Source organism: Ambystoma mexicanum, chromosome 6q (assembly GCF_040938575.1).
Source record: "Ambystoma mexicanum isolate Mex_15411 chromosome 6q, UKY_AmexF1_1, whole genome shotgun sequence".
NCBI lineage: Eukaryota > Metazoa > Chordata > Amphibia > Caudata > Ambystomatidae > Ambystoma > Ambystoma mexicanum.
In genome coordinates this window covers 1,477,197,059-1,477,215,636 of record NC_090937.1, presented here as the reverse complement: position 1 = coordinate 1,477,215,636, position 18,578 = coordinate 1,477,197,059, and the positions used below count along the sequence as shown (strand labels likewise).

General features: G+C 47.3%; 1 protein-coding gene across 1 annotated transcript in view; it reads right to left on the bottom strand.

Moving 5' to 3' along the window:
- The window catches only part of THNSL2 (threonine synthase like 2), a 385,764-nt gene that overhangs the window by 71,265 nt on the left and 295,921 nt on the right, over positions 1-18,578 (bottom strand). Inside the window, exon 8 of the mRNA XM_069632200.1 lies at positions 14,519-14,670. Within this exon, the coding sequence (XP_069488301.1) occupies positions 14,519-14,670 (152 nt within the window). The remainder of the gene's footprint in view (positions 1-14,518; positions 14,671-18,578) is intronic.

Sequence of the window (18,578 nt, the reverse complement as noted above, 5' to 3'; positions counted from 1 at the left end):
TTTGGGTTATCCGAGTTGTCCACCGTAAATCTCAGATTTTTCAAATTCTCATCTGAGAACTTCAGCGAGGTGGCATTTGCTTTCTGAGATTTAGCGTCACTCTTTATTTCCACCTCCTTCACTTTGTCACTTAGTTTTCTGGGCCTTTTCCCCAACTCCTCCATATCTCGTCCTTTATTATTATGGTCCTTCACCATATGTTTTTTATTATTGCCGTCCTCCATCCACACTTCCCTGGGTCTCCCTTTGCCCCTTGTTGTTTCTTTTGGATTCTTCAGTTGACTACTCCAATCTACGTCCTCCAGTCGATAGCCCTTTAGTTTAAGGCAGTCTTCAGCCTTTAGGAATTTTTGTTTTACTTCCTTTGAGACGAGATGTAATATTACTTGATCCATCCTACCTTCTTTTGGGAATTCCACAATTCTTATATCGTCAGCTGAAATCGCTCTGAGCGCTGGAGTTTGTTTGCATAGAGACATCACATAGCATCTATTCAAGAGGACCTTCCTCGGCCCCTTCGATGTAGTTCCCAGTTTCACAAAGTGGTCTTTGGAGGAGGGTGTTTGCTTATCAGTTAACGACTTTCTACTGTTCTTACTGCCCATACGATCTTTTTCTCTACTGTGACTTCTTTGTTTTAGACTAGGCTTCCTTGGTTCAAAGTGGACGGTTTTTCCCTTATGAGCCAACTCCCTCCTTTTTTCTTCTAGTGTTTTAAACCTCGAATATTCTATTTCCATGTCATAATCATTCCGAGGAGAAATCGTACTTTTTCCTGTTTCTTTCCTAGGTTTACTAGATCGATCCTTTTTCTCTGTCTGCTTGTCCTTCAGATGGCAATTCAGCTCGTCCCTATCCCAGTTGTCAATTGTTTTCCATTCTGACGGCGTGATGTTTCCCCACCCCTCTTCATCGCTGTTATTTGAGAAAAGTTCGATTAAGTCACTCAAAACGGCTGATTGTTCCAAGTCCTCCATTTTTTCATCTGCTGATGGCACAGATGTTTTAGATACAGTTTCACCCTCGGCTTCTATGCAATCCAAGAAACCCATCACGAGTTCTCTTCTTGGCTTCTTGGTACACTGTGGGTTTTCCCTTCTCGGTGGTGTTCTTAAATTCCTCAGGAATGCTCTTGATCCATTCACCATTCGTTTAAGTGTTTCGTTTTTGGTTTTTTTCCCCTTTTCTTTAAAATTGTTTGCAGGCAAGGTTTCAGGTTGATGTTCCTTGGATTTATTACCCGTACCTGCAAAGATAGCAAAGCTCAATTGCTCTTTTATGGGGGAATTGTCTTGTTTTTGGCCCTCCTTACTGCTCGGGGAGATAAGAATTACATCTCCACATAGCTGTTCTGGTTCGATGGGTTTAGTGACTTTTCCTTGTTTCAATTTCATTGGCCCGTTACCTCGGTTAGGCTGTTCAACAACTTGCAGGTCCAATTTACTTTGTTTGTGCTGGGATCTCATCCATTTACAGTCTTCTAATACTGCTTCCATAAGGAGTGATTTATCACTAGCGTCCCTTCTGGCCAAGTCACCCAGACGATTTTGCCAAGTCTGTGTTTGTTCTGCTTCTTTATCTACTCTTGAATTTAAATTCTGTAGAGAGAGACCCGTTTGCTGATTTGCTTCCTTAATTTGCAGAATCATCGTGGTTACCTCTTGGACTGAATCTTTAATGACTTCATATAGTTTCAAAAAAGGAGCCAGCGAAATATTCAATGAGGTCATCACCACTTTTTGAATATGTTCACTGTCCTTAGCTCGCTCGATTGAACAGGCCTCACTGATCAGTTGTATTATTTGATCTTTTTGAAGGAGAGCTGGCGGTGTCATTACCTCATCTATTATCGAGGTCTGTGTCATTTCAGGTGCCCTATTGTGATCGTTGACCATTGATTGTCCCTTAGGGTCTTGATATCGCTTATCTGAAAAGGAGTTGGTTTTCTCGAAGTTGGTCATTTGCAGTGGATTGATGGGTGATTGGGAGTTCAAAGTAGTCTCCACGTCATCCATCATACAGGGTCTCCCTTTGGTTTGATCCCTGTCCAGAGCGGCCATCCTCTCATTTATTAGGGAAAAGCTTCTCCTTTTTTCCCTTTCAATTTTCCCTGTCAGTATCATGATATCATACTTGATTTTATTTGCCAGGCTTAAGTTAGTCAATTTTATTGGTGATTGCATCAAATTGCTGCTAGTCCCCGGAGTACCTGGGAGGGTCATCCCTTCCGTTTCCATTGGACCTCGCTTATCTAGACAATTCTTTGGAGGGTAGTTCTCATTACAAGCGGGCATTTCAATCGTTAACTTTTCTAAGTGCCCGTATGTACAACCCCTCTCGGTGACTTCTTTTGGTTTTGAGTCTTGTTGTGCTACCTGGTTTCCATCTTGTGTTTTCTGAATACTTTTGGCCTTAGGTAAGGGAACACAGTTTTCTTCTCTATAGGGTTGAAAAATGTCAAAAGTTTCTAAATTTGACCCCCTTGGGTTCAATTGTGATATATTCCCCTCCTTGACAGTTGTAGAATCGACGTGGGCTTTTTCCCATTGGGCCAGTTCATGGTCTTCCCAGGAGTCTCCAAAGTCCTCAAACACTTGAGGATCCTTGCTCATGTAATTGGGTGTTTCCCTCTCCACCTGCAGATTATTTGCTGGTTCTCTTGGTAATTTAGGGGAGGCACTTATACGTGGCTTTTCCCCTACCTCTTGTGAGCCTTCCATACTTACCTCAAGTTCGATGCCTGTTTGATTAGATCTTTGTATCGGGTCATCACCTAGTTCACCCGAAGAGGGGGTTTCTTCGCTAGGAGGTCCCGGTAACGCCTCTCTCACCTCTAGGTTGCTTTCAGGAACCTGTCCTTCGATTATTTCCTCAAGTCCCATATTGTCTAGGTTATCCAAGGTCTCCCCTGGTCGATCTTCCAGTGGGAGATGGGGCTCAGCTGGATTAATAGTATACTCATTAGGAGGAGTGACCCTCTCACACTGGTGGTTTCCTTCTGGCTTCCCACTAAGGTGCGAACATCCATTTACATAATCTAATGACCTTTTGAGTGTTATAGGTTGAGCTTGACTTCCGATTGTCTGGGGTGTTGGCCCACCAAGTGAAGGAACCGTACAGGCCATTGGTTGAGTCGGGGTATTTGGTACTAATAAGAGAATGTCTAATTTTGATCTTATAGGGGGACTAATACTCCCCATGTCTATAATATCCCCCACAGAACCGCTTTTTCGCTTTTTACAGAAAGGTAGACGAGTCTGTTTCAGCATTTGCGATTTTTGGGGATATTCATTGCTCTCAGTCACCCCTGGGAGTGACGCCAGTCTTTGCCTTACCTGCAGCCTTGTTCTCAACCCCGTCTCCGGCTTATTTGAAGCTGCAAGGAATGATTTCATCCCAGCGACTATTTTAAGTAGGGATCAGGTGTAGGGGTATGCGCAATCACCACGCCACCAAACAGCCACACAACAGCCGACGCCCTCTACTCCTATCGGGCTCAAAGCCGCGAGGGTGCGCTGTCTCTGCTTTTGTGGCAGAGGATGTCACGTGAGCGGTCACGTGAGCCACAAAGCTCCGCCTCCTCCAGGAAGCGAGCAGTTGTCTGTGACTGCCTGTGGGTGCGCGAGTGATGACAACTCCGAGCGCTTACTCCAGGCACAGGCGCAGCGTCCTGAAGGTCCCAATGGTCAGGTAATGCGCAGTTGAAGGTCCGTTTTCTAAAATGAGAAATGCGCCGCTCGGCAGCGCTGTCTCTGCTTTTGTGGCAGAGGATGTCACGTGAGCGGTCACGTGAGCCACAAAGCTCCGCCTCCTCCAGGAAGCGAGCAGTTGTCTGTGACTGCCTGTGGGTGCGCGAGTGATGACAACTCCCAGCGCTTACTCCAGGCACAGGCGCAGCGTCCTGAAGGTCCCAATGGTCAGGTAATGCGCAGTTGAAGGTCCGTTTTTCTAGGACTGTTAGGAGGTACGTGTCCTGCCTTCGGAAAAGTATTCTATACAAGTGCACCTAAATCTTTTCTCAACTCAGTACCTTTTTGGGTCTAACCTGTACTTGTACCATATAACCTCACATATTTTTACACTAATCTCATGACACAAGTATTCTTATATATCCATTTATCAACAGATAAGACCCTGTGCTACAGACCAAACAACGTATTCTACCACAGAGTGAGAACCTTTATACCAACACCATTGATCTTATACATAAGTAAGTACTCATCCTGCCTTACTTGTGACATCGTATTGAGATAAAATGTGATATTTTAAACAAGATACCATACTGCTTTCCCACCGATCGTTATCTGTTTCCTTTCATTTTCCTCTCTTTTCTTCCTCCTCTCTCTCAGATTTGAACACCATTGTTCTATACCACAATCCTCCTGAAGAACCGCCGCACATCAGCGGCGGGGAAACACGTGTCGAGGAATCATATTGTTTTCGCTTTTTCAAACCACAATCCTCCAAGAGGAACCATATTGTTTCCATTCTGTTAAACCACAACCTTTCTTGTGGAACTACACTGCTTCAACCAGGACTCATACTACATCACTTAGTGGATATAACTAAGGACACTAAAACTTGGAAATTTAATTGGATTGAGGAACCATATAGCTTCGCTCTGCCAAAACCACAACCTTCCGAGCCTCAATCACTCTTACAAATCATCCTGCTGAAACCAGAACTTTTATTTCAATACCTAGTGAATACAACTAAGGATATTACAATTTGGAATTTAATTGGACTACAACATCGCATCAGTGAACTCAGTGACGATAACTGAGCACACTTCAAGTTTCAGCCAATGAGCACATTTCTTTTCGAAGTCTTTACGCCAGAAACCTTTTGGTACCAGGATCTTTACCTCAATATTTAATACTTAGTGCATTCAACTAAGGACATCACAATTTGAAAACTAACTGGATTTTGCCCAAGCACCAGAACAAAAAAATATTTTTTTGATTTTGTTTCTACATCCAGATTTGTCCATTCCATCTATGCTTAAATCCAATGACTTGTAATTAAAACATTGTTTTGTTGTAATTCATCATTAGTGTCATTATTCTATTTTGAGAAGCGCGACAGGAGGGCTTTTTCCCTTTTCATGCTGCCATGGCTGCCTGCCCCATTTCTATTAATCTCACTTTCTGGCACTCATTCCGAGGTTGGCGGTATCCCGTCGGTAATTCCGGTGAGATGCACCAAAACGGAATTAGCATTCCTGCCGCCTAATATACTGGTATTACCAGGATATTGCGGGCGGCAGGAGTGCAGGTAACTCCCCATTCCATGGAGTCCCAGGGGACTCTATAGACAGGATTTCCGCAATTACCGGCACCAGTAATACAGATTCCTTGATTTGCAGCATTTTTTTGCCGGTGCTGGCCTGATCTACTGGCATGTCAGGCCTGGAGGTAGATCCATGGCCCCCACCGGCAAACTTGTTTTTCCCTGGTCTGGAAAAAATGCTGGTGCCTGCATTTTTCCCCAGACCAGGGATACTGTAATGAGCCTCAGTCCTTCTCTAGTTGTGTAGTTTTTTATTTGACTCACCATTCATGTGTACCTCACTCTTTTTGTCTCGCTCTCCATGACACTCACTGTCTCCCCTTCTATTTGGCTTTTCCACCCCTCACACTTCGTGATAAGTTCATTGTAGAAGGATAAATGACAGCGAAGTGCACGGAATTCATGGATTTGAAAATCAGCAAATCATTTAACAGTCGCACCTCTTCATGCGGGGGAGCTTGTCAGTGGTGTGAGTGGAGTGTCGAATGATGTGCATGTGCCCTGAATGTAGGATGCTGGCTGCTTTGCATAAAAACAAAGTGCATTTTGGGAACATAAGAATGACCACCAATTGATCAAACATGTCTGTGGTAGTAATTCAAACGTCCATTCCTTCTGAGCATGCAGTGCATACTTAATATGGTGTTCATTTCGTCTGTCCGAATAGTCATCCTAAAAGTAAAATATGTGCAATGCATGAGACATATATACAGTTTTGGAGGGTTTCATTATTGGAGTTTGTGCTGTTGAGCATATGATGACTTTCAGATGCAGTGCTGCATATCGCCACTGAGCTGCATGCATACAAACACTGTGCCTGGCACTGTGTCTCTATGCAGTGCAGCTGAGTGTCGATATTTCCTGAATGCTATGCCTCAGACACAGCGTTCAGGAGATTCACGGCAGTCAGGGGCAGAGAGCTTCCTCGACTTGGGGGGTTTGGGCCTCTTGTGTACACGGAATGGTGCTCCAGCAAGACAGTGTTTGCCAGAGCACAGCTCTGTGTTGTTCCAGCCCAATTCCTCCCCTGATCCTGTGGCCCGTCAAAAGAAATCACTTGATCATAATGAATCCAGACTTGCTGTGGTAGTGAGATCAAACCTATTTATTTATTTAGTGGTTCTTTAAAATACGCCCATTAAGAAAGCAATGGGTACGTTTGGAACGAGGCTGCTTCAGGCTACATGATCTTAAAACTGGGCGGCCACCACAGCATTTAAGTTTGCACAGAATATCTCTTAAGAGGGTCTAGAGTGCCGTAAAGAAGTGATGATGAGAAGAACATGAGGCATGGCAGGCGGTATGAGGTGGGGTCCTCCTGTAAACGCTCAGGCTTCCCCTGCCTCTGTTTTAAATTGTGAATGCGATCTGGTAAGAAGACTGTGGTGGTATCCAGCTAGCGGAGAATGGAGAATCCCAAGGTGGGGTGGGAGTGGCCAACGGACGGAAAGTGGATGAGCGGAGGACGGGCGAAGCAGGTGGAGTGTGGAGCGCCTACTAACCATGTAAGGAACAAGTTACTTACCTGTAACTGTTGTTCTCCAGCATGGGTCTGGCATGGATTCACATGATCATGAATATTCCCCGTCGTCAGGCTGGGAATCCTCGGTAAAGAAAAAGCCAGTATCAGTTTCGTTTCTGATCTGTCTTTCATAGTAGTAACCAATCACTGGTCTCTGCGTCATACTGACCACAGCCAATGACTGCCCTCTACCTAAGCCCCGCCTCTGGCAGCCATCTTCAGATTTGGAAGCACGTGAAGTGGCAGTATGACCAAGTGAAGAGCCGCAGAGGGGTAGGCGGGAGGGTTCGCATGTGAATCCATGCCAGACCCATGCTGGAGAACAACAGTTACAGGTAAGTAACTTGTTCCTTCTCCAGCATGGGGTCTGGCATGGATTCACATGCTCATGAATAAAGAATACATAGCAGTACACACATGCACAACCACGGGAGGTGGCAAAGGCTCAACATTAAGCATTACATCAAACTCAACATTAAGCAATCTTACCTCCTCACCAGGCTCACCTCAGGCGAACAGGTTGCGCAGCACTGCTTGGCCGACCCTGGACTCCTCCCTGGAATCCCGATCGACGCAGTAGAATTTCGTGAAGGTGTGCGTCGACCTCCACGTAGCAGCCCTGCATATGTCCAGCAGGGGCACACCAGATAGGAACGCCGTGGTAGCTGCGATCGCTCTGGTGGAATGGGCTCTCGGACGGCCAGGCAGCGGTCGGTTTGCCAACCGATGACAGTACATGATACAGCCGGAGAGCCATCTGGAAATGGAAGCCTTCGAGAGAGCCTTCCCCTGATTGACAGGTCCAAAGTTCACAAAGAGTTGTGACGTCTTCCGAAAACACTTCGTGCGGTCCACGTAGAACTTCAGCGCTCTAGCCACATCAAGCGAGTGCAAAGTCCTCTCAGCCGGCGACGAAGGCGACGGGAAAAACACAGGCAATACCAAGAGTTCGTTGAGGTGGAAGTCCGACGGCACCTTGGGCATGAAGGAGGGGTGCGTCCTGAGCACCACCCTCCTTTCGTGAAAAGTCAAGTATGGTGGCTTGCAAGATAGGGCCTGGATCTCTCCCACTCGTCGTGCGGAGGTGATGGCCACAAGAAACGCTGTTTTCCACGACAGGAACTTCAACGGGGCCGAGTGCAGAGGCTCGAACGGAGGTCCCATGAGCTTGGTCAGCACCACGTTGAGCTCCCACGCCAGGGCCGGAGCCTTCACCGGCGGGAACGATCTGAACAGGCCCTTCATGAACTCTTTCACCAGACGATGAGACCACAAGGACGTCCGCCCCGTGGTTCTGGTGTATCGGGAGATCGCAGCAAGATGAATCTTGATGGACGCGTGTGCCAGTCCAGCCTTGACCAGCGTCAACAGGTACGGCAGTACTTGGGGAGCCGTAATCCTTAGAGGGTTAATCTTCTGTGCGTGGCACCAGACAGAGAACCTCTTCCATTTGTGTCCGTAGCATTTAAGAGTCGAGGACGCCCTGGCCTTTGCAAGCACCTCTCTGCAGTCGGCCGGTATGTCGTATCCTCCAAACTCTAGCGCTGCTGGAGCCAGGCCTGCAAGTTCAGCGACTTCGGGTCGTGGTGGAGGATGGCGCCTCCTTCCCTGGAGAGCAGGTCCGCGTCCACTGGCAGCTTGATTGACGGGGACGCTGACAAGTCCAGAAGGTCCGGGAACCATATCTGCCTCGGCCACGCAGGTGCGACGAGGATCATCCTGCACCGTGACCTCTTGAGCTGGTTGATGAGCCGGATCAGCAGTGGCAGTGGAGGGAACGCGTATAGGAACAGGCCTTCCCAGGGGAATGAGAAAGCATCGCCCATGCTCCTCGGCTGGGGAAACCTGCTGGCGAACCTCCGGCACTTGGAGTTCGTCGCCGTCGCGAACAGGTCGATCTGGGTTGTGCCCCACCGTCGGAAGAGGCGATCCACTAGGTCCTGACGTAGTTCCCACTCGTGGCACGAGCGCAGCTCCCTGCTGAGTGAGTCGGCGATGGTGTTTTTTATCCCTGCCAGATGAAACGGCACCAGAAACATCCTTTGGGCGACGGCCCAATGCCACAGGTCCTGCGCCTCCTTGGACAGTGCTGGGGACCTGGTTCCGCCCTGTTTCCTGATGTAAAACATGGTGGTGGTGTTGTCGGTGAATATCCTCACCACCTTGCCCCTGAGGGACGGAAGGAAGGATCTGTGGGCCCAAAACACTGCACGGAGCTCCAGGACGTTGATATGGAGGGACTTCTCCGTCGGGAGCCAAAGGCCTCTCGCGTGAAGATTTTCGGTGTGCGCTCCCCACCCTTCCAGGGAGGCATCCGTGGTCACTGTCTCCTGGTGGCCTGGGGTCTGGAAGTCCATGCCCGCCGTCAGATGCGCGCGGGTGCCCCACCACCGGATCGCTCGTCGGAAACTCTGGTCGAGTGTGATCCTCTCCTCGAAGTCGCCCGTCGTTTGGATCCAGCGCGCGTCCAGGAACTCCTGCAACGAGCGCATCCGGAGCCTGCACATGGGAATGAGGTAGATGCAAGAAGACATCATTCCGAGGAGGGACTTGATGGACCTCACCTTGGCCGCGTCGGCAACCAACATCCGCTGTACCTTGCCCAGGATGGCCCTGGTCCTTTCCTCCGACGGGGAGGCCAGAAGGGACACTGTCGAGCTTCGCTCCCAGAAACAGTGCGTCTTGCGCGGGTACCAGGTGGGACTTGGCGTAGTTCACGGAGAATCCCAGGTCCGTGAGAAGTTGGACGGTCCTTGCCGTGTGCTTCACGGCGAGCTCCCTCGTCTTGGCTCGGATGAGCCAGTCGTCCAGGTAGGGGTAGACGTGGATCCCCTCTCGGCGCAGCTGCGCCGCCACTGGTGCAAGGCACTTGGTGAATACCCTGGGAGCCGACCGTAGACCGAAGGGAAGGGCTCTGAACTGATAGTGACGCCCTTGGACCACGAACCTGAGAAATTTTCGGTGCCCCTTTAGGATGGGAATATGGAAGTAGGCATCCTCCAAATCCAACAACGACAGGAAGTCACCCTCCTCCACCTGCCCCAGGACGTGCTGGAGGGTGACCATCCGGAACTTCTGTGCCTTGATGAACTTGTTCAGCCGTCGTAGGTCTAGGATGGGGCGCCATCCTCCCGTCTTCTTCTTCACGAGGAAGTATCTTGAGTAAACTCCGGAGCCCCGAAGCCTCTTTGGGACGAGTTCGATGGCGCCCTTCCTGAGCATCGCCTTTACCTCCCGGAGAAGCTGAGGGACGTGAAGCTCTTTCCTGGCCACAGGGGGGACGCGCGGGCACCTTCTTTGAAATTCGAGCGCGTGGCCCCGGGCTAGGGCGTCCAGCACCCAACGGTTGGTGGAGATGGACTCCCACACGCTGACGAAGCTCGCCAGCCGGCCTCCCACCGGGGTGCTTCGGTGGGGGCCCGACCCCACGGCCGGTTCAATCCTGCTTAGACGAGGCTTTGCCGCCTTGACCTCCTTGGCGACGACGGCGGGGTCCGCCTGACTTGCCTCGTCCCCTGTAAGCTTCCTGAGACGACGAACGGGCCGCTTGACGGTAGGTGGAAAATCCGCCGCCGGAACATTTGGAGGCACCCTTGCCTCCGCCGCTCCGAAAGGGCGGCCGCTGTTGCTGGAGAACCCCGAGCGCCCGGGCCGTCTCCGTGTCCGCTTTAATGGCTTGAAGGGAATCGTCCACTGTTTTCCCGAACAGGTTGTTCCCATCGAACGGCATGTCCAGGACTCTGGTCTGTACGTCTTGACGGAAGTCAGTAGCCTTGAGCCATCCACGCCGCCTAAGGCACACGCCGTTGCCCAACTGGCGAAATCCAGTGTAGGCGATGTCCGTCGCAATCGGGATGGCGTGGTCCGACGCCACCTCACCTTCCTGCAAGATCTCCAGGGCATCCGCCCTCTTGTCGTCCGGTAGGAAGTCCAGCAGGGGAGCCAGTTTGTACCACAGCTCCCTGTCGCCTCATGTAGGCAGTAAAGACAAAAGGAGTGTTCGTCTTCCTTAAAGACATTTTGCAGCTGGCATCCAGGGCAGACCCTGAACAGCTTTCCGGGCGTCGAGCTTCCCTTCGGTTACCAGACATTTGGTCGAAAAAAATTGGTCGACCAGACAAATGGTCGAACCAATTTGGTCGAAAACCAAATGGTCGAATTTTTTTTTTTTTTTTTTTTTTAACCCTTTTTTTTAATTTTTTTGGGGGGGTCCCCCCCCCAACCCCCTTTTTTTCTCTAAAAACCCCTTTTTTTACAAAACGAAAACCCGAAAAATAAATATATAAATAAAAAAAAAAATTCGACCATTTGGTTTTCGACCAAATTGCGCCGACCAAATTGCAGTCGACCAGTTTTCAGTCGACCAAATGACTGGACACCCTTCCCTTCTCCTGGGCCATGACCGAGATGGGCCTGAGAAACTTCTGGAGTCCTCCAAAAGCGTAGCTCGACGAATCTTCACCCTTGAGGGGCGTGGACGAATCCGACACGGGTCCCCGTTGATCGGATGGAGAGTCGGTGGAGCTTGAGGCTCTTTTGACCGAAAAAAACGAAGTTTTTGAGAAAAAACGTGAAAAAATAGCACTAATGCTCGAGAGCAATAGCACGAGGATCCCAACAGGTATCCAGTCATAATGTCGAATACAATAATGTCGAAAGTCAAAATGTCGAAAACATTTAGTCGAAAATAAAAATGTCGAATTACAAAAATGTCGAATTTTTTTCGATTTTTTTCCGAATTAATGTTTAAATAAATAAATAATTAATTATAGTTTATAAAACATAATTTTTTTAAATGGTTAAAGGTATATCCATGGTGGGTGGGGGGATGGGGAGGAGGGGGGGTTGGGGTAGGGGTTTGGGATGGTTTTTTTAATAATTAATTATTTAATTGTTTTATTAAATACTTTTTTAAAAAAAATTAAAGGTATATCCATGGGGGTGTTGGGGGGGGATGGGGAGGAGTGGAGGGTTGGGGTAGGGTTTTGGGATGGGGGGGTTGGGGGGGACCCCCCCCAATAAAAAACGTTAGTATGTGTGACATTTTAGTTATTTTAACATTGGTTTTTCGATTTTTTTTTCGACATTTTATTTTCGAAATAATGACTTTTTCTATTATGTGTTTTCGACATTTTTGAATTCGACATTTTTTTTCCGACATTTTTGTAATTCGACATTATTTTTTCGATATTATGACTATAAACCATCCCAACACATGAACGTGCGGTAAAAATCTGAAAATGGCTGCCAGAGGCGGGGCTTAGGTAGAGGGCAGTCATTGGCTGTGGTCAGGGTGACGCAGAGACCAGTGATTGGTTACTACTACGAAAGACAGATCAGAAACGAAACTGATACTGGTTTTTTCTTTACCGAGGATTCCCAGCCTGACGACGGGGAATATTCATGAGCATGTGAATCCATGCCAGACCCCATGCTGGAGAACGTAATAAAAAATAGTTATGACCTACCTTCGGTGTCGACCCTGAATACTACAAAGACTGGCATGGGACTTTCGGTGGCCAAGGCTGCAAGGTGCCATACAGGCATGGGACACAGAAGGTGGACGCGTGAAGGGGCAGGAGACGGCAAAGGCTCTGGGAGTCATGGCATTACAGTTTATGCAATGCTTTTTTTTTACACTCATCATGAGTACCAGGACTCTCCTTCAGCTTGGAGAAATCCTGGTACTCAATATTAACAGTGGTGTGCTGGATTCCTGAAATGAAACCATTTTACTTCTTAGGTTGTAATCTGAGAGTTGTGCTTTTGACATGGAGGAAAGCAGTTGCAAAGGATATACGAGCACTTCAAATGCTGCTCTCTTGTGGGTATTTCCCTAAGACTTTCTCATCTTACTCTCTCCCATGACCAAGCACCTTCAGCAGAGAACCTGCAGATGACTGCACTTCAGGATCACGGATGGTCCGCGTGCTCCATGCAGGAAGTGAGTTTATATAAAAGCTCATCCTTGCGTTGTTACCAGGGAAAGTCGCTCATTAGGAAACCGAGCCTCACAGCGGACTGCACTTCAGCATTGCACTTCCGCCGTCGCAATTGAGCGCTTTCACTGGATCGTCTTCCTGTGGATCTGGTTCTCTTTTTAAGATATTTTGCCCTTTATGGCCGAGACAACGGAACAGTTATGCATCCTTCCTATCATTTGAATAAAACAGCCAGGACGTACTCAAAGGGCGGTCAAGTGTTGTGGTGACACAGTGGCGCTGCAGATAAAGCGCGCCACCAGCTCACACAATGTAAAGTGTCACATAAAGTGTCAGTCAATTACTTTCTTTTAGTGAGTCACTGACTGATACTTTACATGACAGTGAGTGACAGAGGCGCAGCACCAGCCTATTCACGAATCACGCTGCACCTGGGGCGGGCCTAACCACACTACAACCTGTTCACGGACATTTCCTGATTTGCTGAAGTGTAGATCTTTGTGTCTCTTTCAAATGCAGCAGCACCCTGAAAACATTGTCCGCCGCGCCCCAGAGAAAGGGGTGAGTACATGAGCAACTATTCCTATTACCACCGCGAACTGTACTTTTTTACTTCTTTTCATTCCAGTATTTGTTTGTAGTCTACAGAACTTTGAGGGCAGTGGGGTGCCCAGAAACCGCACACAGGGCGCTGGTAGACCTGGGGCCGGCACTGCACGTACTTATCCAGTACTTCCATTTTATTTTAGGCTCACCTGCAAGAGGCAAGACTAGTGATGGTCCTGGTATGTTGGCCATACTCACAATCACTTCATCTTGCAATGATGGGTTTGTAATACATGCAACATTTTTCTTCACACCAATTGTACCATTGTATGATTGCAGTTACTTATGTGACCTGTACAGGGAAGCATTGCTCCATGAAATTGGCCCAGCACTTTGGGCGCAGGTCCCTATTTGGCGTGCCCTGCTGGCCGCGGCCAGTAGGACGCAGGACCTATTAGTGCCTGAATATTATAGGTTTTGCTGACATGTCATGTATGCAAGACAAAGCAACATATTTGTACATAGTGCGTTCACTTACAGAGCAGCTCCATATACTGCCCGTGAAGTGTTTCCCTTTATACATTGTTACCCGAATCAGTGTATGTATATAGTGCTTCCGGTGACAGTATATTTAAGGAAAACATATAGCCAGGCGGGGATAGGTCCCTGCACCCTGCTGGCCATGGCCAATAGGGCGCACCTAAAAGGCCGGTGCCAAAACAGCGAGGACCTAATTCCTGCTTCGCCCTGGTTAGTGCACCTTCTTACAGCGCGGACCACTTACTAGGTCTGTCAGTGAAAATGTGACAACACGTGTTTAGGAAGGGGCTCAACCCAGACTCCTACTCAAGTGGTGGCAGTAAGGCGATCCATTGCTAGGTTTTGGAAATGTGCCATAAACTTTGCATTGCATGAAGGGACTGGCCACGGGGGTCTTGTTGCTCGTTTAAGCCAAGCTACCACCAAAAGTCCATGCACTGTACATGTAACTCACAACATGATGTACAGTAACACTGCATAGTTCAGCCACATGGACACACTTTATGTACAGAAGCGTAAAACAGGTGTACTCTTCTATGGCTTAATGGTGTTCATATTCTATGTATTCTTGTTGTTATAATGTAAAGCGCATTGGTGTAAAGAGCTATATAAACATAATAAATACAAATACTCCTTTCTTAGTTTAATATAACACACTGAAACAAAAGATTTTGCATACCTGTTATTCTGGCTGTCAAGCTGCTTATAATGGTAAAACACCGCCACAGCAGAATGCGGACAGAGCAGGTAGTGGTTTTCCTCCCAGCAGCGCACCATTGTCCCAAGAATAGCATCATCAGATGCGGAAAATGAACTCAATCCTTCCGTGATCTGCAAGAGTCGCATTAAGACAGACATCAGGCTTCTCAGGTGATCGCACAGAGAATGCATTTATTCCAGCCTGGCATGGACACTTAGAACACATATTTACTGAATTTGGTTTGAGAGAAGTCATCACAACTGGACCCCAGTTTCCTCTCCTATAACCGTGCAATCTTGGGCAATCCCGAAGATCCTATGCCTCACTAACTCCAAGTCAAAGAGGGAGTGTGTGGTATTTTATTTATTTATTTGTAATGCGCCGAACAGCCCGCAGGCATCGGGGCGCAAGCATTAACATAAGGGACAACATAAGCACGGGACAGTGGAAAGCACTAATAGACCCTAGATGTTATAAGGGCAGATAATAAAGCATAGAGTCCAAGAGTTCACCTGAAGAGGTACGTTTTCAGGGTATTTCTGAAATGATTCAAATTAGATGTCGCTCTGATTGCTAGGGGTAAGTTGTTCCAAAAAGAGCGTGCAATAGCCCAGAACGATCTGCATAGGCCCCTAGTTCTTTTGACTCTGATTCCCTGCAACTGAGAGAGAGAGGAAGATCGCAGATTTTTTGCCAGTTTGTGGGGCATGAACAGTGCTTTAAGGTATTCCGCGGCCTTACCATAAAGTGAGCGATGTATTAGTAGGCCCATTTTGAATTGGATACATTCCTGTACTGGTAGCCAGTGTAGCTCTTTCCTAGAATTGGATATGTGATATCTTCTTGGAATGGCCATTGCCACACGGACTGCATCATTCTGAATAACCTGGCAGACCAGGAGATTAGATTTTTAGACTTCACTTAACAAGATGTTACAATAATCTTGCCTTACCAGAATAATTGCACGAGCGATGGTCACTGAATTCTTTTTACTAAGGTAAGGGTGTATGGCCTGAAGGTTTCCTCAGGTGATAGTTACAAGTCTGCAAAGGTTTTGTACTTGGGCATCCGAGTTCAGGGAGGCCTCTAGGAAAAACCCCAAAGTATTAACTTTCGATTGGGTCCTGATCTTGTTACCTTGTAGCATGAAATTTACATAGGCAGTGTCCAGTTTTGAGTGAGCCTGGGGAGAGCCAAAGATCAGTAGCTCGGCCTTATTGCTGTTAAGACATAGCCAGTTGGTGGACATCCACCCCTCAATGTCATTGTAGATGGTATTTAATGTCAATGAGTCCTGGGATTAGTCCCTACTCAACTCGATGACCAGCTGCGTATCATTGGCATAGTTGGTAAAGAAGACCCCTAGGTCTTCCCCAGTGATCAAAAAGACCGCATATAAAGGTTGAAAAGGAGAGGCGACATCGATGCTCCCTGGGGAACCCCATATTTGATGGGAGAAACAGGAGAGATTGAATGTTGGACAAAAAGGACTTCACCCAATTTACTGCTTCGAGAGAACAAGCCCCTTGATGTCGTAAGCACATGAGCAGATGCTCGTGGTCAACGAGGTCAAAAGCCGCGGACAGATCTAACAGGATCAACATCCCGGCTTTCCCTGTCTTCACAATATCTAATAAATGGGATTGGAGATCCATGAGAGCAGTTTCTGTGCTATAGGAGGGGCGGAAACCGGATTGTTGGCTCTGTAGGTTGTTGTTGGATTCCATAAAAGCTTATAGCTTAGCCGTGGCAGCCTTATCCAAGATTTTCAGTAAGAATTGGCAGTTAGTAATTGGACTAAGATTACTGGGGTCAGTGTGATCCAAATTCTGTTTTTTGGGGATCGGAGTAATGGTGACTTTGAGTTCTAAACAAACCTGTTCATCTCTAAAGGAAGCATTGACAAACTGTGTAAGGAAAGGTGCAAACAGATTTCTATGTTGCAGGATAAGTTTGGAGGGCAGAAGATTGAAAGGACAGGAGGTTGGATGCATGGAGGAGAGCATAATGGTCATATCTGTATATTCCTAGGGCTGGGGTTCTATACCGTAGAATAGCCTTCCTTTTAATTAACAGGTCTGTAAAGTAGCGCTGTATGCTGATTTGCTGCTTAGAAAGTGGTTTTTGCAAAGTTGATTTATCTTGGGAGGATAGCTCAAGGGCAACGTGCTTGCCTTGGAAGCAAGACGCTGCGGAGCAACACAGGTTCGATCCTCGGGTCCGCGTTTAGAAACCTCTGGGTATAATTAACCAGTTATAATATAATTATTTGGTGTTGATCCATATACAACTCTTTCCATCTTTATTTTGTTTCGCGCTACATATTCCATGAATTGTCGATGTGTATTTTCCGATGCACACCTACAGATCTGAGAATTACCAGGTTTTCTGGATTGTGTAAAAAGGGACATATTTGGAGGGCGCATCTGAAGGTTGAACTGCTATTGCATGACCCACACCCGACGTTAACACTTACCTGAAGTCACACTGTTTGGTCTGTTCCCCATAAAGAAGAAGGAAGCCTTAATGATATGACATGATAGGTTATTTATAACGCGTTTAATACCCACAGGTTTCTAGGCACGGACCCGGGGATCGAACCTGTGATGCTCCGTGTCATCTTGCTTCCAAGGCGAGCATGTTACCCCTGAGATATCCTCCCAAGATGAATCGAATGAAATGTATGATCACTGATGCACTAATTTGATTTCTGCCCCTTTAACAGGGTAAGGCAAAATATGCAAGGCACTGAATTTCTGCTCCAGATCGGTGAAGGACAACCAATGAATATCAAGAACTTGTGTTTTGATATCACCTACATATTCATTAAGTGGGATGATAGTGCAGGATTGTGTTATTCAACCACCTCATAACAATGTGCCGGTATTCTCTGTGAATCACAGAAGTGTTTGCGATTTTTGAAGATGTTTGTGAATCAAGCTCCAAATACTTTAATTGGCCCACAGATTTGCGTGGAAACGGCTCCGGCTTCTCCATCCTGTGAAATGTCTGGAAAGGGAATGTGGGCAGTAATATTACTACGAATAGTTGATCTCAGAGTCCCCGGAGAGAAATAATGGACATCCGAACAACGGGTCTCTGGGAAATATCCTCATTCATCTCTTCATTCTAAGGTTTCCAGCTGCTGCTATGCTGACCAATCCTGGAACACCTCTCACTTTCTCTTCGTTAACTCTAAAATTGAGCTTACCTTTTTTCCAAATAATACTCAACCTCCCCCTCTTTCTCCACTAGGGATGTAAAGGTATACCGGTATACCGTTAAAGATACCGTGAACCACTTAATTGAACAATAATAACCGTCACATTGTTTATACCGTAAAGTGTGCTTTTCAATCTGATTTGGAAAGGCTGCAATAAGCAAGTGCTGCGCAGTCTTGGTCTTGCACTGTTGGATGTGCCGTCTGCCAAGTAGTTTCAGTTGGAGCAGTTTTTAATGCCATTCCATAAACCACACGTGCCTGACACAAAATCAAAATGTTAGCAATAGGAAGAATAGATACAGTGCCAAGAAGGAAAAGGGTTTACTTTGGGTTGGCGGCTTTGGGGTTTATATATTTATAATGGATAATGTTCTCTAAACATATGGCAATGGGGGATTTCCCTGGTTCTATCATTGAATTTACATATAATAAGTCATACTGCGAAATTCACTCATCTCTGTGGGTATTCCCTGCTGCTATACCAAAGGGTAACATGTCTGTGATTACTGAACACCTTTTGGCCCGCAAGTAAACTAAAGGGGGGGGTGTGTGTGTGTGTGTGTGTGGGGGGGGGGGGTGTGTGTGTGTGTGTGTGGGGGGGGGGGGGGTGTGTGTGTGTGTGTGTGTGTGTGTGTGTGTGCGTGTGCGTGTGCGTGTGCGTGTGCGTGTGTGTGTGTGTGTGTGTGTCTCTATATGTGCACAAGCGTATACTACCATAAGCCTCCATTGATCGGTGGCATGCAGGTTATCAAGATGGCAACATGTTCATCTTCAACAGTAGCCAGTGGGGGAGCATAAAGCCTGAATGACCACTTA